The sequence below is a fragment of the Ochotona curzoniae genome, unplaced genomic scaffold (genome assembly GCF_017591425.1).
Source record: "Ochotona curzoniae isolate NIBS_2020 unplaced genomic scaffold, NIBS_Ocur_1.0 contig_4516, whole genome shotgun sequence".
Taxonomy (NCBI): Eukaryota; Metazoa; Chordata; class Mammalia; order Lagomorpha; family Ochotonidae; genus Ochotona; species Ochotona curzoniae.
Genome location: NW_024466313.1, coordinates 1471831 through 1495405, shown reverse-complemented (window position 1 = coordinate 1495405; position 23575 = coordinate 1471831). Strand labels below are relative to the sequence as shown.

Genomic DNA, 23575 nt, shown 5'->3' with positions numbered 1-23575 from the left:
CAAGACGATACTTTTTTTTTAAGAACTTTAAATTCCTCAGAAACCCTCTTAACCACATTCACATTTGGTATTTTTAATTATGTATTTGTTCGAAAGACAGACAGATAGAACTGCCACCTACTGCTTCATTTCTCAAATGTCTTCAAGGGTTAAAGCTTAGTAAGGCCACTAACTGAATCAAGGTCTACATGTGGATGATAGGAGCCCAGCTACTGGGCTGTCAGCACTGTCTCCCCAGCTCTGCATTACTTGGAGTCAGGAGCCAGAGCCGGACACTCCGAGGTGGGATGTTGATGTCTAACTACTAATCCAGTTGCCAACTCCCATTTCATGTGTTTGTATAACATGGGTTGGCCCTTCCACAGAACCATTCATTGCCTCTTGCTCCATTGGAAGTGTAGTCTGCATTTCTCTCCATAGTTCTGGTGGACTAGCACTCTTCATTAGCCACGGGTTGGCCTTCTTCAAGTACTGACCCAGAACACACTTACCGGCTTCTGCAGAATGTCCCACCTAGGAAGGCAGTCCTCTTGGTGTGTAGTGCCAAAGTACTAGCCGCCTTTCAAAGGCCATGATGCCACCAGGAGTTTGAGTTTCAAGATTGATACTCAGAAATGCTGGAAGGAAATGTTGGCTGAAGATGCATTCCCTGATTCAAAAATCAGTGGAGAAGGCTGTGTCTCTGTAGCTAACTGACCCTGGTGGGATGTGACTTGAACCTGCACTAGGGATTCGAGCTCACACCACCTGCAGTCATGAAGCTGGCGATCCTTTAAATGGGCACATAGGAGCTGGGCTCAACAGCAGATTTTTTACTTGTTTTTTTTAATTAATTAATTTATTTTTCACATTATTATTGCTATCATTTTACGATACAGTTCCATATTCCCTTATCCCCTCCCCAATTCCCTCCCCCCCCAGTTCCTTTATATCTTTACTAACATACAGTTCTTCATACTTAGTCATATGTTCATCATTGCGGGCATGGACAATGGCAGAGAGTCCAGAATCCTATTGTCAAAATATAATATAAACAATTTCACTGTAAGTCCATCTTTGTCTGGAAACAGAGATGCCGACCACACTGCATCCTCACATCTGGTTGTTAGTCTCCATTACATAACTACTGTACATTCCCTTAAATGAAAAGTCATGATACAAAATCAACAATAGAAAGAAAAATAGAAATTTACAATGCCATGAAGTGAAATGACATGTTACTAGATATGACAGTCTCCATTACACAACTACTATACATCCCCTTAAATGAAGAGCCACAAAACAAAATCAACTTCCGGGAGAAAAAATAAATTAACAACACCAAGAAGTTAAACAACATGCTATTAAATGTCTAACGTGTAGCTGAAGAAGTGAAAATCAAGAACCTTCTTGAAGAAAATGATGCCACTGTATGATCTTTGAGTCATTGAATGATTTAATCAGAAGAAAGTGTTTCGAAGAGATGAAACCAACAGAAAACAACAAAACCCATGTGATTTAGTTTCTGCTGATCTTTGTTGGAGTGTGTTTCCTCCTGACAATAAACAGATGGGTTTTGTTTTTTAATCCAGCCTACTAATCTATGATGTTTGATTGAGCTTAAGCATTTACATTTGGAGTTAAATATACATAGGTGGTACTTTGGTCCTGGAATTTTAGGAATGGGTTGTTCATTGATTTAGTCTTCTGTTGTCATTTTACTGGGATGTTCTTCCCGTTTGCCTTTGGTTTTGGTGGGTGCTATTCCTCTTCTCTGTCAAGAGAACATCTTGAATTATCATTTGTAGAGCAGGTTTGGAAGAGGCAAATTCTTTTAGCTTTTCTTTACTCTGGAACAATTTTGTTTCATTTTCAAAGATGAAAGAAAGCTTTGCAGGGTATGTTATTTTAGGCCGACAATTTTTTTCCTTTAGAATCTGGAATATGTCACTCCATTCTCTTCTTGCCTGTAGAGTTTCCTGTGAGAGATCTCCTGTGAGCTTAATTGGCCTTCCTTTATATGTCAATTGATGTTTTTCACATGCACATTTAAGGATCTTTTCCTTATGTTCAATTGAAGAGAGCTTGGTAATCATATGTCTTGGTGAAGATCGCTTTTGATCAAGCCTGTTGGGAGTTCTGTCCCTCCTGGATGTTGTTTCCCAATTCTTTCTCCAGATTAGGGAGATTTTCCTTTATTAATTCATTAAATACATTTGCAAACTCAGCTTCTCTTTCTGCACCTTCCGGGACTCCCATAACTCTTATATTTGGCCTCTTAATAGTGTCTTTCAATTCTTGAATACTTTTTTTGGCCTGATCCAGCTCTGCTTCCAGCTTTTTGTTTGCTTTCCCCTGGTGACAGGAGATATCGGCCAATTCTGAGATTTTTTCTTCCGCTTGCTTCATTCTATTTTGGAGACTCTCCACTGTACTTGTAAATTGCTCTACTGTGTTCTTAATTTCTGATATTCCAGTCTTGATTTGCTTTACTGCTTCCTTAAATTCTTTGAACTCTTGCATTAACTTCTCATTTTTGACCAGAATCTTTAAAATGAGTCTTATGGATTCTGTGTCCCCCATTTTCTCAATGTCTTCCTCAGTGAACTCTGAGGTTGGCATAGGGTTTTGCTCCTTTGCAGGGGAGTGTTGGGTAATATTCATTGTGTCTTTGTCTCTTCTTTTGCTCTTGATCATTGTACTTCTGGTTAGCAGAGTCTTCTCCTTGGGGCAGGTTTCTTAGCTGTGTGACCCACAAGTCTACAATGCGATTTTACTTATTGCAGTTGGTACACAACTTTTTGCTTGCAGCCACTTGTGCCACAACCTCCAGCGAGTTCCAGGTCTGGCTTCTTATTTCAGATATCCACCGTGGTCTCCACAGCCCAGCTCTTGGCTCACCACTCTCCACCTCCTGTGATACCGTGCTAAGGCTGCACTATTGTCTCTGCAACCTTTCTCCCTCTTCTGATCAGAGTGGGTTCCAGGATTAAAGAGACACCAGGTGTACTATCTAGTTAGGTTGTTGGTGGCGCTGATCTTGTCAGAACTTGTTGGATGTTAGGTCTGGGTGCCGCACGGACCTATTTTGACCCGTACAATGCCACAGTCGGTATTATTTTCCTGCGTGACCTCAGCGAATTCTCACGAGCTCAGCACATACACAGTTCACTGTTGTCCCCTGCAGTCCCAAAGCTATTGCCACGGTGCGCAAAATGGCACCCAACATGCTACCACAACAGTTCTTGATCTGCTGGCTGTCAGATCCGAGGGTTACCCAGACCTGCCCTGGGTGGAACCCGTAGAATGCCACATTGTTGCAGTTCACCGAGTCAGAAATGAGCTCACTCCCTCTCAGAGCATGCTCAGTCCTTTCCCTTGCCCTTTCCTTCTTAGGCAAAATGGCTAACAATTCAGCTCTAGGAGCTGACTGGGCTGTGAAACCCTCGCTGTTCTCGCACTGCCCACCTGGGATCTGCTGCTCTGTCTCTGTTTCTGGTCAAATCAAACGGACCAGCAGGACAGACAGTTCCCCGTCTGGGTTCACCTCCCAAGCTCCCAGTGAAAGTCCCTTCCCACCGAGTTGCTGGTGGAGTTCTGGCTGCTGGTGGAGTTTAGATCACCGTGCTGGAATATCATTCACTGCAACACCACACCGCTGTGCCCGCTGCTTTCCTGTGTCTGTCAGTCTCCAGGTACCCCTCTGCTGTTGTTCTGTCCTTTCGTATTTCCTGAAATATGAACTCTCTGCTTCATTCTGGTTAAATGCTTCTCCGTCTGTTTAAACGTGTCCTTACCCTATTCCACCATCTTGATTCCCAACAGTAAATATTTAACAGCAAGCATTTTCAGTTGTCTGTGTCATGTCTTAGGTTCTAAAGAAAATATAAACTAATTGCCAAAACTAAAGAGACATGGGTTTAACTTGACATAGGCTCTTCAAAAAGTTCATGGACAAAAAAGTTTAAAAAAATCTACCTAGGCGCATCGAATCTTTGCACCACAATCAGCTTCCATTTCTCTTCATCTTTCATGGACTTTCGCAATCCCCTTGTATTATCAGACATGCAAATAAGAGTGCTGAATAGGAGACATGAAATTACAGCCATTAGCAGAATATGTCGCATGTGCGTTCATGGCAGGCTGAGTTCTGTATTTGTACATCTACATCATGCTTTTCAAACGGATTAGGCTCTAACATTGCAACATTAGAACAAAAAATTGCTTGTGGTCAAAACAGGATTGGAAACAATTTAAGCTGTATGTTCAATGTGCCCTATAATTTTAATTATGGAAATTCAACAAGTGTACATATCCACATAGATATTCGTGTATAAAGTATTCAAGAACACTCATATGTAATGTTAATGGTGAAAATGGATATATAAAATATAACTTGGCAATATTTTATCATATTATGCATAAAGGACTAACATGTTGAAAAATTAGCATATGTCAAGTATGTCTACAAGAACATTGTGTGTAATAACATATTTTTTAAAAAGGTTTACTTTTATTGGAAAGGTAAATTTACAGAGAGAAGGAGAGACAGAGAGAAAGATCTTTCATAGGCTGGTTCACTCCCAAGATGACTGCAATGGCTGGAGCTGAGCTGATCTGAAGCCAGGAACCAGGAGGTTCTTGTGGGTCTCCCACACGGGTGCAGGGTTCCAAGATTTGGGGGCATCCTCTATTGCTCTCCCAGCTCATAAGCAGGTTTCTGGATGAGAATTGGAGCAGCTGGGCTAGAAACTGGCATCCATGTGGGATCACAGCATGTGCAAGGTGAAAACTAAGCCACCAAGCCATCACACTGGGCCCAACACAATAGTTAAGTCAGGAAAATTAGCTACTATTCTCACCATGAGACCTAACACATGATCTTGAGCAAGTCCCTCTCTTTATCATTGCTGAAACTTGAGCCTTTTTCTCCATCCCCGATGCCCTGTCCTCTGCCATAGACAAACACCAGCATGCTTTGGCATTACACTGGACTTGGTGAGCTTGCTAGGTGATGGGAATGCACATGTAGGGAGGCCCCTGGATACTGCTCCTGGCTTTGATGCCCTCATGGCATGCTGAGACCCTCAATGAATCCAGTCGGCACTGCCCTTGAAGATGACAGCTTTACTCAGGGAGTGTAAATACTGCACAATTTGCCTAAAAAAAAAAACAGAGAGATTATTTTAAATAATCCAATAGGGTGATCTGATAATTTTGCTAGGTCTCATAAGTGCTGACTCAATTTTTATAGCAAATAATGTGGAGATTGTGTTAAAGTAAGCATGGCATTAAACATTATTGGAAGCAAATATGTAAATAAGGACTATGTCAAGTGATTGATTTTTTTTAAGAGGAAAGATATAACCAGATATTTATTTTTCTTTTGATGGTTTTTATTGGTCTTACCATGAAAAAAATAAGGAAAGTACAAACAATTATAAGTAAGGTCAAGAGAATAAGCAACCTATTTTTCAAGTACTAGTATAGGACTATAGAATTAGCTATAAATAACTAATTTTAAAAAATGTTATTGTTTTATGACACAGTTGAATAAGCACTGAGGTCTCCCCTCCACCTCCCCACATTTCTCCCTCCCCACACTTCTCCCCTCCAGTCTCACAATGCGTATCTTCTGTGCATTTTCACAAGTCTATCATGCTGCCACTGAGCTGTCTCCCATCAATGTAGATTATCAGTCCTTTTGTTGTGGGTCTGTCCTTGCAGTGCAAACATGAGGACTTACTTCTCTCTGGTCCCACCTATGAACATGTTCATTTCCACTACACTTCCATAATGTATCCGCTTGAGTACAGTCCATCATGGGGAGGAAGAAAATAGCGAGCCTTCATCCACATGAAGTTAATGAACGTATAACAAAGATATCGATGTGAAGCTAGGGTGGTGAAAAACAGCGTCCCATATCTTCATGTAGGAATAAATGTCAGTCCCAAGGCCCTAGTGAAGGTGCAGTGAGGACCAGACCCTCGTTATTTACAGGCAGCAGCAATGACAGTGATAAAAGGGACATTGACAATCTCAGGTGATTACAGTCAGTCTCTTATGGATGATTGATTAATGAATTACATCACAAGCTCTTATTACAAAAGGTACAAATAGTTAGGAACTGCAATAAGACAGAATTCACAGGGGAAATCCTTAGATTTGCCATCATATTATCTTATATGAGAGCAAACATGATATCTTACCTTTTGAGGTGGACTCATTTCTCTTAGCATAATGGTCTCCAGTTTGGCTCATTTGGCCACAAACAATTGCATTTCATTTTTTAATACAGCTGAGTAATATTCCATAGACTAGATGAAACAGTTTCTTTATCCAGTCCTCCGTCAGTGGGCGTTGAGGCTGCTTCTATGTTTTTGTGACTATTGAATATGCTGCAGCGAACATTGGGGAGCATGTTGCTTTCTCGTGTAACAACTCTTTTGAATATATTGCTAGAAGTGGCATTGCTGGGTCATATGGTAGGTGGATCTTCAGTTGTGTAAGTATTTTCCATGCTGTCTTTCACAGTGGTTGCACCTGCCTGCAATCCCACCAACAGTGGAGCAGTGTTCCTTTTTGCCCCATAACCTCGCCAGCAGCTGTTGTTGGTAGTTTTCTGCATGTGGGCCATTTTTACTGGCGTTAAGTGGAACCTCAGTGTTGTTTTTATTTGAATTTCCATTACTGCCAGGGAGCTTAAGTAGCATGCAGGAAGCCATCTTGTCAATGACATACTCAGCATTTCGGAAAAGTCAGATGAGGTAAGCACGTTTGTCACTGAACAGAAATGTAGAATAAAAAATGAAAACATGTATCCAGTCAGGATCTTCATGTACATCAAATGGTATCATGGAAATGTGTCCAAAGGCAAGGAGAAAAATAGTACATTATTTTCCCATGTAAACTGGGCTGCCCAAGGCCTGTTGAACAAAGGACTCTGGCCAGGACGGTGTGAGTGAAGTGTCCGTGTCCATCCAGTTCCCACAGATGGTCAGGGTGACACAGGCTGGGCAGAAAATTACAATGTGTGCTTTCCAATTCATTTCCCTAATTCAGGCGCATTTAGCTTGCCGCACTGCAACAGAATCAGCTAGCTCTAGGTCAAGATGGCTTTGTGCAGGTTTTTAATGACTAAGCTGCTCTTCGTATCAAGAGCTCTGAAAGCTAATTTTAAAGCCTTCAGTTCTTGTGATGGATTCTTCCTGTTAGGATGGCCCTTTGAAATTTTCAAATTGAGACAGAAAATAAAAGATCTTTGTGCTTTCAGTAATCACAGGCACGTAGGGAAGAAAGCAATATTACCTTTCCATAGGATATAATCTTCCTTGTTGTCCCCGCTGGTGACAATCTAAGTTTAGAAACCGGGTTCCAAGGCAGGTGTTGGGCTTAGTGGGTAAGACGCCCATCAGGACACCTGCAGCAGATGTCAGAGCTCCTGAGGTTAGCGCCGACTCTGGGCTGCTCTCCCAGCTTCCTGGGGAAGTGTTTGATTCAGGGAAGATGTTGTGTTGCTCCCATGGGTCTCACAGAAGGATCACCCTGGATCTCCCTTGGGCTGGATGGACACACACACACACACACCAGTAAAGAGCCAGAGTGTTCCCTTGGTCTGCATGCCTCTGGCATGATCCTGGCACAGCAGACTGAGTCCCCTGCAGGGTTGTTTCTCTATGCTCCACCCTAAAGACCTGTCCGTGTGGGTCAGTGCTCTGAGATTCTTTTAACTTGGGCTGACGCCTCCTGTTACCCTGATGTAGACAAGAGACCATGTAAATAGCTCTATAAGAGAAATGTCTTCCTGCCTGTTAATCACAACCGTGGAGACCAGGGCAAGAGAACATACCTGTGACCTTGATTACTGATGACATAATTTGTCGTCTTCTGATGATGAAGCACAAGTTGGTGATGGTTACCATGCAACCAGGGGAAGGTGGAGCTTGCTTTGAGCCCAACCTCAGGCTGCAGCCCGAAAGGATGGAATTCTGACGGGCACCTGAAGCTGTGAATTTATCGTAGAACCAATAAGGGGCACAAACCCATATCCCCCCTCCAGGTAAGAGCTGGAGAGACCCCCGTTTTGACCACATGTCAAGGGGAGCTTAAAAACCCCCTTGCACATCTCTTCCAGGCTTTTCCGACCTCTGTGGCTCATTGTGTCTTTCTGCCACACGGGAAAGTGAAGCCTTCGACAGCAGTTCCCTGAAATAAAGCCATTTAAATTCTTGTTTGGCTAATATATCCCTAACAGTTAGAACCTGCCTATCTAACTTAAACTATCAAACGGTGAGCCCAAACAGTGGCCCTCCTCAGACTCACCTTGGAGATTCCTCACATCCTTCATACCCACCATAGTCCCTACCCCTGTATCCCAACTCTTCAATTCAACCTTAAGTGTTGATTCAACCCACAGCACAGTCCCATGGGTGGGTGGGGGTATATAAAGAGCTAGAGTAATATCTTAGGGTTTTGGAGTCTGTCTGGTCTCTGTCTTAACAACTATGTTATCACCGCAGTAATGTAGCCAGTGTTAAGACTCTGGCTAAAGTTTCCATATCACACATTGCCAGTTCCTGCTAAGACTAAGGTTCCCGTATCACACATTCCCGGTGTCTGTGTGAGATTCCTGAGTCCAGTTCCCTGTTAACGCAGATCCCTGGGCAGTAGCAGTGCTGGCTCAGGTCATTGGTTTCCTGCCTTCCCTGTGATGACCTAAACTGAGTCCCCACCTACTGCTTTCGGCCCCAACCCAGCTGCAGCCATTGCAGCATTCGGGGAGTGAACCAGTGGATGGAGGGTTTTTCTCAGTCTCTCTGAAAATAAACTCTTTCCTACCCCTTGATTGACAGTCACTTTGGGGAAGGAAGTCATGTGGAGAGACATGACTTGCTTACAAGATCCATGCTCTAGACACCGTGTTGAATAGAGTGCAGGTCTCCAGAGTGACAAGGAGGAGAAACTCCTTTATGACAATGAGATTTCTTTCCCCAGTGGTGCTTCCTCACTCACAGCGCTCCATCCAGAGACGGGGTTCCTTTGGGACTTGGTGGGGCAAATGCTCAGGCAATGAACAGGACCTCAAATGCCTAACAGTATTGTTTACATTTGTTCCCGTTTGTCCTCCATACAAAGAGACAAAGGAAGGGGATTTGTTAGCCTGAAGAATAGGGGGACCTGGCAACAGGTGCTTTTGAATCAGATAGTCCTTGCTACGAGAGGCCAGTCCAAAATCATTCAGTGACCTCCCTCCAAGGCAGGTGACAGTGGTGCACAACAGTGCCCTCTACAGGGCTTTTGTTAAAGATCATTTTATTTGTCTGTTTATTATTGGAGAGACGGAGAGAGAGGGAAAGAGAGAGAGAAAGGAGAAAGAGAGAGAGATCTTCTATCACCTGTTTCAGTCCCCAAAAGGCCGTAACAGCCAGAGTAAAGCTGAGCAGAACCTGGGAACCAAGTGCGCCCTTGGGGTCTCCCACATGAGTGCAGAGACCCAGAGACTTGGAGCGTTCTCTGCTGCCTTTCCAGGTGATGAGCAAGCAGATGAATTGGAAGTAGAGCAACCAGGACTAGAAGCGGCACCCATTTGGGATTCTGGTGCCACAAGGTGGCGGATTCACATGTTGAAACACCACGCTGGCCCCGCCTGCAAGGCTTGTTGAAGCACAGATCATGAGCCCGCTCCCAGAACCACCACCTTGTTCTGGACTCAGAAAGTCTGAGTGGGGGCAGGGCTGGATCTTGGCTCTCCAACAACTCCCCAGATGCTGCAGATGCTGCAGGCAGGAGTGCCACACTCTGAGAAGCACTCCTACAGATGCTGTGCGGTTGGCTCTGAATTGTGCTTTCTTATGGAGTGTGAAGGGATACTGCATGGCACGTGTACCACATGTGACAATCAAATCAGGCTTGTTAGCATTGTCACGTCCTAAGCACATAAAACAGTTTGAATGAATACATAGTAATTATGCTTTCTGTTGAGTTTTTCCTCTAGCTTTACCAATGCTCCCACCATTCCCTACCCCTGCCCCACAAAATGTGTCACCGGAGGGTCACTCCGAACTGCACTCCCTTCCTGGGCCACCTCTTGTCCTCTCACCTGAGCACAGCTATGTGGGCCGGCTGCTTTGCCTATAATGCTGTGTCCTCTTCAGCCCAGCTGCTTACCCTGCAGGCTCAGAGGAAGCATCCCTTCGTCTGACAAGCCCTCTGCCCCAGTGGGAAAGGCGTCGCCTTCTTCTACCCTTTCCATAATCTGCTGAGCAAATATTCTGCCTGGAGAGCATCACTCTGCTCCTTTTGCTGAGTCATGAGTGGGCTCTGTTATTGCTGAGTCATGGATGAGGGTTCTGTTATTGCTGAGTCATGGATGGGGGCTCTGTTATTGCTGAGTCATGGGCAGGCTCTGGTCTTATTGCTGAGTAGTGGTAGAGGTTCTATGATTGCTGAGTCACATGTAGGGGCCCTGACCTTATTGCTGAGTCACAGATAGGGGCCCTGTTCTTATTGTTGAGTCATGGGTGGCTTCTGTTATTGCTGAGTTATGGGTGTGGCCCTGACCTTATGCCGAGTCACAGGTAGGGGCCCTGTTCTTGTTGCCGAGTCACAGCAAGGATCCCCAAGGTCTGGGGCTTTGTATAGAAAGGTTCCCAAGTCACGTGTGTCTGCGGCAGGCTCCCCATTCACTGTACAACTGATAGCTGCTTGTGCGGCTCAGCAGGCCAGGGCACCTGCGAGACTAGGACTGCCGACCACGCTCAGACCGTAATGAGGACAGGGGGACATTTTAAGTGACTCTGGAGGACTCACAAGGAAAAATTCATTTTTCCGTGAAGTCGCCCTGCATGTCCCCATGAGGCAAGCTGCTGCGGAACTCTACCGTGAGAACCACAGCGGCTGCCCTACACTGGCGGACCCTGCACATCCAGTCCCTCTGTTTGCAATGAGTGGGGTAGGGAGTGTGCTGGGAGCAGGCTGGAAGGTGCTTGGCAGATGGTCCTCCTCAGAGGTGCCTGTGCTAAGTGCTCAGCTCCATGGATCGCGCTGTGAGCATTTGCACAGCCCTGCCTTCTCTCTGCCGTAGAAGGGCAATGTCCCTGCCACAAGCAGCTTGCTGGCTGGTTCGGAAGGACACAAAAGGCAGTCCCTGGCAAGCCGTGCAAATAGATGGATGTGGTGTTCCTGTTGTCATGGAGACCAAAAGAGAAGGTTTCTTAGAGGAAGTGGGGGTTGGGAGGGATTCAGGGCCTGGAGACAGGGAAGGAGGAATGCAGGCCGGTATGGAGGAAGGCAAAGCAGCCAGCATCATTCCTGGCCCAGAGCAGAGGGAGTGGAGGGGCCTGCTGCAGCCCGGGAAGGACAGCTGGGACATGTGAAATGCAGTTGTGACCAGCAGGGACCTACTGCCCTTGGAACTGTGGTGTGTTCACAGGCATTTGAGAAAAGGTAAAAAACAAATGTCCATTTAGGAAAGCAGTCTGTTCCTGATGTTTTGCAATGTAGAAAAGGGACTGGTTTTGTTGAAGTTTTGGACACCTGATGAAAGAGAGCTCTTAACGTTTTCTTCCCATTCATTTATTTGTCCGAAGTCCCCCTGGATTGTGTGTTAACAGGCTGCCAGGACATACCTGCTGTGAATCTGTGCGTACTTTACGATAACTTGCAGCCCCACTGAAGAAGGGACCCAACTTTTCAAAAGATTTTTCTTTGAAATTTATTTGAAAAACAGAGTGGAAAGAGAGAGAGAGGAAGAAAAAGAGAGAGGTTTTCTGTCTGCTGGCTTATTCCTCAAATATTGGCAATAGTCAGTGCTGAACCAAGATGCCAGGAGCCTGGAACTCCACCCAGGTCCCCCACGTGAATGGCACTTGGACCACCACCTGCTGCTTTGCCAGGTATGCTGGCAGCAGGCTGGATCTGAAGCAGCGCAGACAGTACTTGTACAGGCTCTGTAATACAGGAAGCTGCTGTGCAAGTGGTGGCTTGCCCGGCCGTTCCACAGCACTGACTCATTTGGAACCCTTTTGAGATGGGGAAAAAAATGAACAATGTTGTGCAAATAAACTAGCTGTCTTCCCAGAGCATGGCCCAGTGCACCCAGTGCTGGTGTGCAGCCGGCTGTCCACCTGCACCCACACGGCAGAGACCTCCCAAAGGGCTGCTGAGGGCTCCTCCTCTGTGGACACTGAGCCAGGCCTCTGTCCATCAGCGATGTCACAGGCCTGGGTCCATCCTTTCTGCTTTTATACTCCTGATGCAACCCAATAATGAAGCTGTAGCAGCCACCATTCAGACTCAGCGCTTGTGTTCAATCTCACATACAAGGAGGCTTCAAGACAGTTCATGCCAGACAAAGCTGCAATCCATGCCTTCAGGCGATGCCTTGCGTGTCTGGAGAACGTGGGCTGTGCGCAAGCCGTGGAGGAAGCAATAGAAGGGCCAAGGGTCCCCATCTGTGAGTGTCTTTGGGTTTTGCAAGCTCAGCAGCAAGTCCTCAGGAGCCAGACACTGAACAGGGAATGAGGGCCGCTGGGGAATTGGAAGCTGTGAGTTCATGCTGATTTTATGGTGGTTCCGTGAGGAGAACGAGGAAGCAGAGGCTCTGGACATAAGCCTTGGGGCACAACTGGATGCTGAGCTGGTTGTGGGTTGGTAGTGGAAAGTAAGAAGGGTGTGAGGTGTGTCAGGGGGCTGGAGGTGCAGGCCCCTCTAGATGGGAAGGAAAGGCAGGTCAAGAGGCCTACGATGGTCTGGAATAATGGGTGACTATGTAACACCAACCCACAACAGGACCAGCTGTGGAGGTGGGGTTCATGGTCAAGGTAGTTTCTCAGGAAATTGGTCTTCTCTAATGTGCTATCAGGCTCCTCAAGTGAGGGGAGATAGTAAAAAAAAAATATGGGTATAGGGCCCGGTGGTGTGGCCTAGCGGCTAAAGTCCTCGCCTTGAACGTGCTGGGATCCCACATGGGTGCCGATTCTAATCCCAGCAGCTCCACTTCCCATCCAGCTCCCTGCTTGAGGCCTGGGAAAACAGTTGAGGACAGCCCAAAGCCTTGGGACCCTGCACCCGTGGGAGACCCAGAAGAAGTTCCTGGATCCTGGCTTCGGATCTGCATAGCATCGGCCATTGCACTCACTTGGGGAGTGAATCATCAGACGAAAGATGTTCCTCTCTGTCTCTCCTCCTTTCTGTATATCTGACTTTCCAATAAAAATAAATCTTTAAAAAAATATATGGGTATGGAACCACAGGAGGGGATTTATTAGGAAAATTGGCTCATGTGGTTGTAGCATCCCACAGCAGGTGGCCTGCGAGCGGCAGAGCCTGGGGTGCCAGCAACATGGCCCCACCCGAGGCCAGTGGCCTCAGAAGGAGGGATGCTTTGAAGACTGAACGCCTGACTGCCTGAGGGGGCCTGCAGTTCTCATGTCCAAGGTGAGGGCGGGGCAGGGCTGGAGCCCATTTGAGACCACAGAGAGTGACAGAACCACCAGCCCGCTGTGTTTATTCTCCTCAGAGTCCCGGCTGATCCACGGTGCCTGCTCTCACGGAGGCCGAGTCTTCGCACCTGCTCTGCGTAGGTGCACCAGCTGACTTTGTATGGAAACAGCCTCACAGGCACGCCTCAGATAGGGCTTCTCCGAGTTTTTAGGTGTTCCTTATTTCAGTCCAGTGGATGTGTAAAATTAACCATTCCATCCAATATCATGCAAGCCATACTTGAGATGTCTCAAGCTCCTACCGTGTCCTTGCTGCCCCAACATCAATTTAGTCACTTCGTTTTAGGAAAGTTGGTCATCTGTTTTGATCCATTTTAGCAGTTGTTCTTCAAGGGCAAAGCTTCAGAACAGCACTCTAAAGGTGCGTTTTCCCTTCCGATGTCCTCTGTATGCCCAGCCGGTCATCTCCCTGTATTCTAGACATGTGTTTTCAGCAGAAATTTAAAAAACTATCATCCAGAGCAATTTTTCAAGTAAAGGGTGTTATTATGCACTGACTGGCGGAAGGGGGCAGGAAGCTGACTGCTGGACAAGTGGACACCTGCTTCTCTTTGGACACGCCCCAGCCGCACCCTGCCAAGGCTGTGCACTTGCTACGTGGGAGCAACAGTGAGCCTACAGCATCAGCTGCTGACACCTGAGCCAGGGCCCCGGACGTTACACACACCTGTATACAGAATTGCTAGGAGATTTCATTGTTTCTTTTTAATATCCCTCTCAGGATTTATTTAAACATGCCCCAAAATTCAAACACAGGTCTAATGACTTCTGGAACTTGAATTTTGTCTACATATCTTGCTGGGTGCAAGAACCTTTGCTTGCTTCTATGCATAAAATATCATATTTTTCTCTTCCTGCTACCTACCAAGTTTTTCTTTGATTGGAAATGCTTTCTCTAGGTTAACTTTCCAAACCTAATTAGCAAGCTTTACAGAAGGGAGAAGACCTACTCAGGGCTCTCAGAGTGGCTAAAACTAAATCCAACTTTAAAAACTGGGTTAGTAAACAGTTCCAACTAAAGACCATTATGCTCGGTGAAAGAAATCAATCCCCAAAGGACAAATACCGTGTGCTCAATCTCTAATAAGGCAACCTTAATGCAAATTATAAGATCAATAATGGCAATGAAACAATGATAACAAGCCCGATGTCTGGGTTGTTGTGAGAGGGCAGGACGTGGTGTCCGTGCAGGCCCTGTCACAATGATGGGAAACAACTTGTATTCCACAGTGGTGGTGCTAAGGGTGCTGATGGTGCCACGGATGCTCGGGCTGGGCTAGCGATGGAGGTGTGTGTTGCTGTGAGGACAATATCAGGGTAGAGAGGTAAAGTGATGGTGTTAGTTCAGGGTGGTGGGAATGAAGTTTGGACCCCTGAGAGCCGTGTTGGTGATCATGTGTTAGAGGTGACCGGGATGTGGGTCGTGCAGATGCTGGTGGTGCTGGCTGTAGTGGGTGACTCAGAAGTGATGGTGCCGGTGGTAATGTTGGCAGTCACGATGACAGAGATGCTCTTCTGGGTGATGGCGGAGATGGTGTCGAGGCAGTGGTGGGGGCATGGAGGTGACAGTGATAATGATGGTGATGGTGGTGGTGAAGGTGGTGGAGATGGTGGGAGTGGCAGTGTTGGTGCTGATTGTGGTGGGTGTTTGGAGGTGGTCATGGTGATAATGGTGGTGGCAGTTGGGGAGGTGACAATTCAGAGGTGGTGACAATGACTAGGAACCAGTAAGAAATCATGCTCTTTTTTTTTTAAGATTTATTTATTTTTATTGAAAAGGCAGAAATACAGAGAGGAGGAGAGAAAGAGAGGAAGATCTCCAGTCCAACGGTTTACTCCCCAAGCAGCTGCAACAGCTGGAGCTGAGCCAATCCGAAGCCAGGAACCTCTTCCAGGACACCTACAGGGGCATGGAGTCCCAAAGCTTTGGGCCACCCTTGACTGCTTTCCCAAACAGGGAGCTGGATGGGAAGTGGAGCTGCCAGGATTAGAACCGGCACCCATATGGGATCCCAGCACGTTCAAGATGAGGACTTTAGCTGCTATGCTATCACACTGGGCTCAATCATGTTCTAATTTAAAATGGAAGATAACCTAGAGACCACCTTAACACACTGGCATACTACTTTTTATTTTTTTAGAGAAATTGCTGTATTGAAACACAAGTAGGATTGCTTTCAGTTGCTGATTCAGTTGCATTTAGGACGTTGTCCCCCACCACCCACAGAGAAACCTTGAGGCCACAAGCAGTCGCTTTACCTGAGAGCCAACACACTGTTTAGAACACGACCCTGCTGCTGGCGCGTCCTTACAGAGCCCCTGAAGTAGGTCCAGTTCTTACCAGCCAGCTCTGCGGTGTCGCTTGGTAGAGGCCTTTCTCAGGGGCCCATAGAGGCTCACTCCAATCCCCCTGCATGGTCAAAACCAAACAGTGATTCTCTGTGGCACAGAGGAGCTGCCCTCGCCTCTGGGCTCTTCCTGTGCCGGTTTTCAGCATGGGAAACATGGGTCATATCTAATTCTGTGCTGTTCCCCAGTACCTGAGACAACACCTGCCCAAGAGAGATGAACTCGGTAGGTGTCTTCGGAAGGGAACATGATGGTCAGTCTTGCTGTGACATTATTGGTTCCCATGGCAATGCCACACACACAGTCTGTCTTGTGAAACCAAGTTACCCAGGGTAGTGTGGCAGGTAATAAGGAACACAGATTTGAGTTCCAGACAGGATACGTGCCCTGATGGAACTCTTCCCCTCTGATTTCAATGGCCAAAAACTGGACTGTTATAGTTATACTATGTCATAGGCACCTCTGTATGGATTTAAAAAAAAAAAAAACAGGGAAGAGAGATGTTGGGGGCACTGTTGGGGGCACTGTTGGTCCACTGTTGGGGGCACGTACTGGGGGTCTCAGAATATGGGGGAGAGGAGCGGCATGCATCAGCCTGTGACTAACACTACTACTAATACACTTGTTGCTCCAGTTATTTGGCCCTCTTGCTGTTTTCCAAAGCTGTTGTGGATGTTTGAACTGTGGTCCTCCTCCGAGATTTTTCTATTATGTTCCTTTCTTTCCTGTTCAGGCTCCCAAGAAACATTTGCAAAATGGGATCATCCGTGGCTACCAAATAGGTTACCGGGAGTACAGCACTGGGGGCAACTTCCAGTTCAACATCATCAGCATCGACACCACTGGGGACAGCGAGGTCTACACCCTGGATAACCTCAACAAGTTCACCCAGTACGGCCTGGTGGTGCAGGCCTGCAACCGGGCCGGCACTGGACCTTCTTCTCAGGAAATTATCACCACCACCCTGGAGGATGGTAGGTCCTGTGGCCAGCCAGGGAGGGCACTCTGAGCCCCTCACAGCTCCTGGCAGTCCAGCCCCCTGCTGGTTCTGCAGGGACAGAGACCTCCCCGGGCCAGGGTTTCCCACAGGAAAGCTTCCCTGAACCTCCCACCAACTTCTTGCTTCATTCCCGCCCTGGCCAGGCTGCACTGCAAAGCTAGGCGCTTTCCTTGCTGCAACCCTTCCCACTGATTTCAAGACCCAGAACTGGGCTTTCTCCGATGGAAATCCAAAGTCAATTGCTGCAGCAGACCAAGAATGCAGAAACACACTCTGCTAAGAATTTCCCTAAATAAATGTGAAGAAGTGTATTTATGTTTTGTTTGTCAGTGTTGGAGTTATTATTATTATTTAAATCTTTTAGTGATTGCTTTCTGTTTCCATCTATTCTGTGATACAGCAAGCCAGCCAGTTGCCTGGGTCTTTGGAGCAGATCTTGCAAGGAGCAAGCGCCCTCTAGTGACTGGAATGAGCTAATTTCTCTTTCCATGAAGACCCAGAAAACCACTCAGAAGTTAAATGTTGGGCAGTGGTTGAAAATAGAGAAAGAACCCTCCTGTCCAGAGACACCATACTTCATACAAAGAGATACATTGTGTGGTTAACTGCAGCAATAGGTGACAGGTGTAAGCTGTGACTTCTCCATTGGTTACTTGAGCACAGGTTTGAGGACTTACAGTGGCGATTTGTGGCAATTTTAACAGGAGAAGAAAGAACTCTTAGATACACAGATACTGAAAGAAGAGAATTTTTTCTTTCTTTCTAATCTTCGTGGTAGCTATTTGGTTTTCTCATCAGGATACGTGTTTTGGTTAAATGTTGCACCCTCTCCTAGCTCCCTTAATCAGGTTTGCCTTGGATCAGTTTTCTGAACACAGTCAGTTTGTTAAGGAAATGAACTTGCAGCTGTGAGCACACCTTAAACTCGCAACTGTGAACACCCATCAGGCAATTGTGATCCCGTGCAAGAAGGGCAGGCGGGCCCCCAGTTGAAGTTAGGGATAAGTGAAGCAATTCCATCAGAGAGAGAGAGAGAAAGAGAGAGAGAGAGAGAGAGAGAGAGAGAGAGAGAGAATGGAGTCTAACATGTCTTCCCAAGACAAAAGCATTAACCCGAAGGACGCAGCTTACTGAGTTGTCGTATAATTCGTATATGGAAGTGACACTTTTCATTTGAGTTTGGAATGCAGATTTTGTTCCTTTTTCTTTTGCTAACTCATAGACATGTGCTGCTTCTTCAAAATGACTTTGCTAAAACAAAGCAAAGCACTCATGACGATCACACATTCTGCTTGTTCCTTCGCAGTGCCCAGTTACCCTCCTGAAAATGTTCAAGCCATAGCAACATCGCCAGAAAGCATATCCATCTCCTGGTCCACGCTGTCCAAGGAAGCCTTGAATGGGATCCTGCAGGGCTTCCGAGTCATTTACTGGGCCAACCTCATGGACGGAGGTAAGAGGCTCCAGCACCACTGGATGCATGGTGGGAACGGCAGACCCCACTACTAACAGGAGATTCAGAGTGTGGCAGGCACCTCTTTACCAGCTGGTGGTCCTCTCTGTTCTGTGACCTCCCAGCCAACACCTTAACAGGGACACACAAGCTGCTTATTAAAATATCATCTAGCTTTCAGAAAGCTCCTTGGAGGCTTGGGAATGGAACACCAGGGCCAGTGCAGTGTGGGTGTACCGTCCTACATCTGAGTTTCCATGTCAGCCTCCAACCTTGACCTCTGTGTCGAATGTTCTATGTGATCTGTGTCCTAAAGCACTGGCCTCCTCCTGCTCCAACAGGGGGGTAAGGGCTCAGGTACTGAACGTGGAGGGTGGGTCCAACAGGAGCTCAGGCTTTCCCTTGCGAAGAGTGCTATGAATCTCCCACCCTTTATGTCTCTTCTCCCATCTTTCTCTGTGTCTATGTGACCTGCTGTGTGTGTGTTTCTCTTGATGGGCCAAGGCTGTGAATACGGACCCCACACAAGTGGTGCTAGGATTGGGACCAGAAGTTACTGCAGGAGATGTCTCATTGGCTTTGTTGCTAGACTGTGTGTGTGTGGGTGGAGGGAGGGGTGCAGGTCGAGGGCATAAGCCCAGCAGTGTTGTTAGGCTGCAACCTGTGACAGGTTGTATCCACTCACTGCCACAGGCATCTTCTCCGGGCCCCTGTATCCCGTCCCTTCCCCATCATCTGTCTGAGCTGAACATGCCTTGCTGGTCAGACTCTGATCAGGGGCTGGTTCCATGACGAGCACCCCTGGGAATTTGGGTAACAGAAAGGTACTTCACAAAATTCATGGAAAATGAATTTAAAAGGAAAATTGATTTTGTCATAACACGCATTTAAAACACATATGTAGAGTTTTAATAACAGGCATTTCAAAAGATTTATTTATTGTAAAGATGAGAGAGAGATCTTCCATCTTCTGTTTCATTCCCCAGATGGTTGCAATGGCCAGGGCTGGGCCAGGCCAAAGTCAGGAGCCAGGATCTTCATCTGTACCTCCTTCCAACACCTAAGCCATCTGCTGCTGCCTTCCCATGCCTTTAACAGGGAGCTGGACTGGAAGTAGAGCAGCTAGGATACAAACTGGCACCCACATGGAATGGGATAGTGCAAGCAGCAACTCCGTGTGTGGTGCCACCACTCAAGCCCACTTCCTGAACTTTCTGAAGCATACCTGAGGGTCCAAGACTCCCTGGGTCTCCTCAGAACCACCCCACCTTCTCTGGCAAGCATGTCCCTGCCCCCAGCTAGGTCAACAAAACAAAGAGATCTTCAGACACTTTCACCATTGGTCATACATTAAAATAAGACATGCTTGCGAAGTAAGGTCATTGATTGGGTCAGTTCTGGTGTTTGGACCTTCGCTGTGTGTGCCCTGAACTAGCCTTGTCTCTCAAGACTCATGGCCAGCCCATAGCACCTCACTGGGAGGTGTTCTAGAAAAATCCACGCCCTTGGCTTCTTGACCGGCACTTTGAAATTGGGTCTGTGTTGAGCTCCAGGGAGAGAGGAAGGATGAGACTTGTCCTGTTGGCCAGGCCAGGGGCCAGGGACGCGGGGCAGTAGTGGAGAAGTGCAGTCCAGTGGACGCTCACGCTGAAGCGGATGATGTTGCGGCAATGTTTCTTGCCAGGGAAAAGCTTTACACACACTTTGGTGGGAGGAGCAATGAACATTTGCACAGGTCCCCTGTTGTTCACAGCATACGCTCAGCCAGCACTGCGTGGGTTCTCTCTGGTGTTACTTCTCATCTTGAAGTCACAGAGCCACAGCCTCCAGCACACTTGCTCCACAGTCCTGTCCCAGCTCTCCCTGGAAAGTTTCAAAAATCCCATGCTTGCTGTTCTTCCATGTTTTCACACTCCCTCTATTTCCCAATGATGCTTCTCGCATGTGAATATGCTAAGCAAACAATGATTTACAAAGTGGTTGGCTATCCACATGGCTTTTAAACACATGCTCAATCACGTAATTAGGTCAAAGGGACGCGGTTCCTCTGGGAACCCCCTCCTTCCTCCCTTCCTCCCTTCATTCCCTCCTTCATTCCTTCCTTCCGTCCTTTCTTTCTTTTTTATTTTTCATGATGCATTTTCATAGGCTCAGGTATTTTCACTTCTCCCTCCCCAATTCCGCTCCTCTTCATCATTTCCCACTATATAATTACAATACTATAGTCCTTTTCTAAACACTGGCACCATGCTGGACTCTGCAGAAGCCGCCCAGCCCAGGTCACTCTTCAAGCCACCCTCCTGGCCCTGGAATCTCCCACAGCTAAGCTTCCTGCCCAGAGAAACATTCTCCCACCATCAGCTCCCCAGGTGCCCAACTCAGAGGCAGGTGATGGGTCCAGGCTGCTTCTCTGAGCCACATGCAGCCTTGTCCTCCTGTCTGCTTATAGCTGTTGCTGTACCCAGGTTCCCCTAGGACAGGGGTAATGACCCTTGGCCACCCACCTGTTGGCCCAGTTTTCTCCTTGATGTTCTGTCCAGTTTGGCCAAAATAAAGATGAAAAAATAATCCTGCAGTCATCATATGCACAACAGTCTCTGAACGGCTTTGCAATAAAGCAAAGCTCAGCCTGAGGAAGCAGAGGCCAATGGTGCCACTCAGTCTGGCCAGACTGGCAGCTCCCATTTCTGCCTCTGTCCACTTTTTATGTCCCAGTTAGTGCCCTATGCACTGCGCCCCTGTGCTGGACTCCTCTGGACTTGGAAAGGTGTTAGTCCTCTCTCCCTCAGCTTTCTCCTATGTACAACGAATGCATCGTAGAAGCTGTAGGTTTGTGGTGCTGGTCACGGGAGTTAATATCTGTGCATCGGACAGTGCTGCTGGCCCCTGAGTAAGCATGATGGGCTTGACAGCTGTTTTTGCTGAGGCCAAGGAGAGCCAGAGAGACCAGCACATGGTTCTCAGTGTTCCCAACATGGACAAATCCAAACGTAACTTTGTTTTTAATGACCACCCCCTCAAACAATGCCCCTTGCACCACTGTCTGGTACCTGTGACACAGACATGATAGATAAATCGCCGTTTAACCTTCCTCCAACCCCCAAACTTGCTCCAACTCTGGCCATGCAGGTGATTCACGGGGTGACACGGCCATGTACTCACCACATCATGTGTAAGTTTTCTCAGGTCACCTTGTATATTCCTCCAACAGTAAGACAGTGTCATGTTGCACCTGTGAATATTATTAGAGGAGCATTTTTAGCTAACTCCAAGTTTCTGACATGCCAAAGTCACTTCAGCTGTACTGCCAGGGGAGTTCACTCCAGGTAATCAAAGACATTTGCTGCACTACCCAGCTCAGCTCACCTGCATTCTTTCCTTATTTAAACATTTTGTTTCAATTTTCAGCTTTTATGAAGATATCATAATATATATATAGCATGTATTTAGCATACACACTTGATGTTTCAGTATGGGTACCTATTGAGAAAGGACCAACAACCCAAGGCCAATTAATTCATCCATCACTTCTTGAAGTTCCCATTTTGTTCTCCCCTTCCCTTTCCGCCCACTGAGGACACGAAGTTTCAGTTAGGCAAAGTGAGTTGTGGAGACCTACTGCACCAAGTGGTGTCTGCAACTAACAGTGCAATACCTCAAGTTTTCCAAGAAAGTAGATCTTAGCTCTGGTCCTTGAGATGAAGCTGGGTACTTAAAAATGCAGATATGCTAAGCACACTTTTTTAAGGAACACAAGCAGCCTGACCTGCAGAAGTTCCAACAGAGTGAATCCACGGAGAGAATAATGTGGGTCCAAGGCTAACCATGTGGGGGTGGCAGGGCAATGCCTGCTGGGCAGCTGACGGGGCTGCCATGATCAGAAGCTGTGCTGTGACTCTGAATGGGGAGTGCATTGCTTTGTTTTCCATAAAGGCTGTGCACCACCACTCCGAGTGACTTCAGGGCAGGATGGATGGGTGGATGGCAGAGGCAATGTGGACACATGAGTCCTGGCTGACTTGCTAATGGGATTGTGTTTTCTCGTTTTATCCTCCAGAGCTGGGTGAGATTAAGAATGTCACCACTGTGCAGCCTTCCCTGGAGCTGGACGGGCTGGAGAAGTATACCAACTACAGCATCCAGGTGTTGGCTTTTACTCGCGCTGGGGATGGGGTCAGGAGCGAGCAGATCTTCACCCGGACCAAGGAGGATGGTGAGCAATGGGGCGGGCCCTGGGGGCAAGGCTCAGCCCCCAATCCAGATCCTAAGAGGCATACGGGGACCCCTGCAAGAACCACCCTCAGGAGGCAGCATCAGAAACACTGAAGCCTTAGCCTTCAGCTCCCAACCAGGGTACTGGTGACTCTGCTCCTGTGCCCACATCTGCTACCTTTCCAGAACTAGCCTGGACTGTCTGACCATGCACTTCCCATGCTGCCTTTTCCGGCTTAGCCAGGGTCTCTCTAGCTCCTTGTAATGTTTCTTCCTTTTGGCCAACTGTCCTTTTGTCCCATTGCTTCTCTTGCATTCTGTTAGAACAATGTCAGTGTCACTTTAGCTACTGATAAAAGCTCTCATTAAATCTACCGCGGCACTTGAAAAGCATATATAAGTCTAAGCCATATGATGCTGTAGTTACTGAATCCCTTGAGAATAAGACCTTGATTTGAGAATTCTGAATTATTTTTTTCTAAATCTCCCATAAATGTAAGACCTAGTAATATTTCTCAGTTACGGTTTGTTGTATGTTCTACCCTTAACTTTTACTGTTCCTAGCAACTTGGATTTGGTTAGCCAAAAAATTATGTATGTATTTATACATATATATATACATATATACACATACATATATAAGCCCAAAGTAATTAGTTTTTGCATGAATTTCAGAAGTTGTAGGGGCTTCTCTGAGCCTGCCTAAGGAGGAAGCTACTGTCTGACAAATAATACAGCAGTGGCGTGCTAAGCAGCCTCCACCCTAGTACAGGCAGGAGCACCTGACGTCAAATAGACACATGGATGCGACCTCGCTATTGGAGCACAGAGCTCTGCCAGGGGCATCAGAGTCCTGCCAGTCTGGCCCTGTCATGTCTTGGTTCTGAGGAACTGGGTGAGGACCACAGCGTAATGCTTACCAACTGCTGGTCACCTCCCACTTCTGTGACTATGCCACTTTCCCACCACTTAGAATATCAAACGGGCTGTCTTTTCCTTTTTACCTGTTCTGTGAGAAGCAAAGCTAGGGAACCACATACGCCTGAAGATCAATATGGGATCGTCTCTTCCATTCTCAAA

At 47.0% G+C, this 23575-nt stretch overlaps 1 protein-coding gene across 1 annotated transcript in view; it reads left to right on the top strand.

Moving 5' to 3' along the window:
* The window catches only part of DSCAM (DS cell adhesion molecule), a 600899-nt gene that overhangs the window by 493438 nt on the left and 83886 nt on the right, over window positions 1–23575 (top strand). The window contains exons 17-19 of the mRNA XM_040986640.1: window positions 16564–16804; window positions 18137–18283; window positions 22341–22496. Coding sequence (XP_040842574.1) covers window positions 16564–16804; window positions 18137–18283; window positions 22341–22496 — 544 coding nt within the window. The remainder of the gene's footprint in view (window positions 1–16563; window positions 16805–18136; window positions 18284–22340; window positions 22497–23575) is intronic.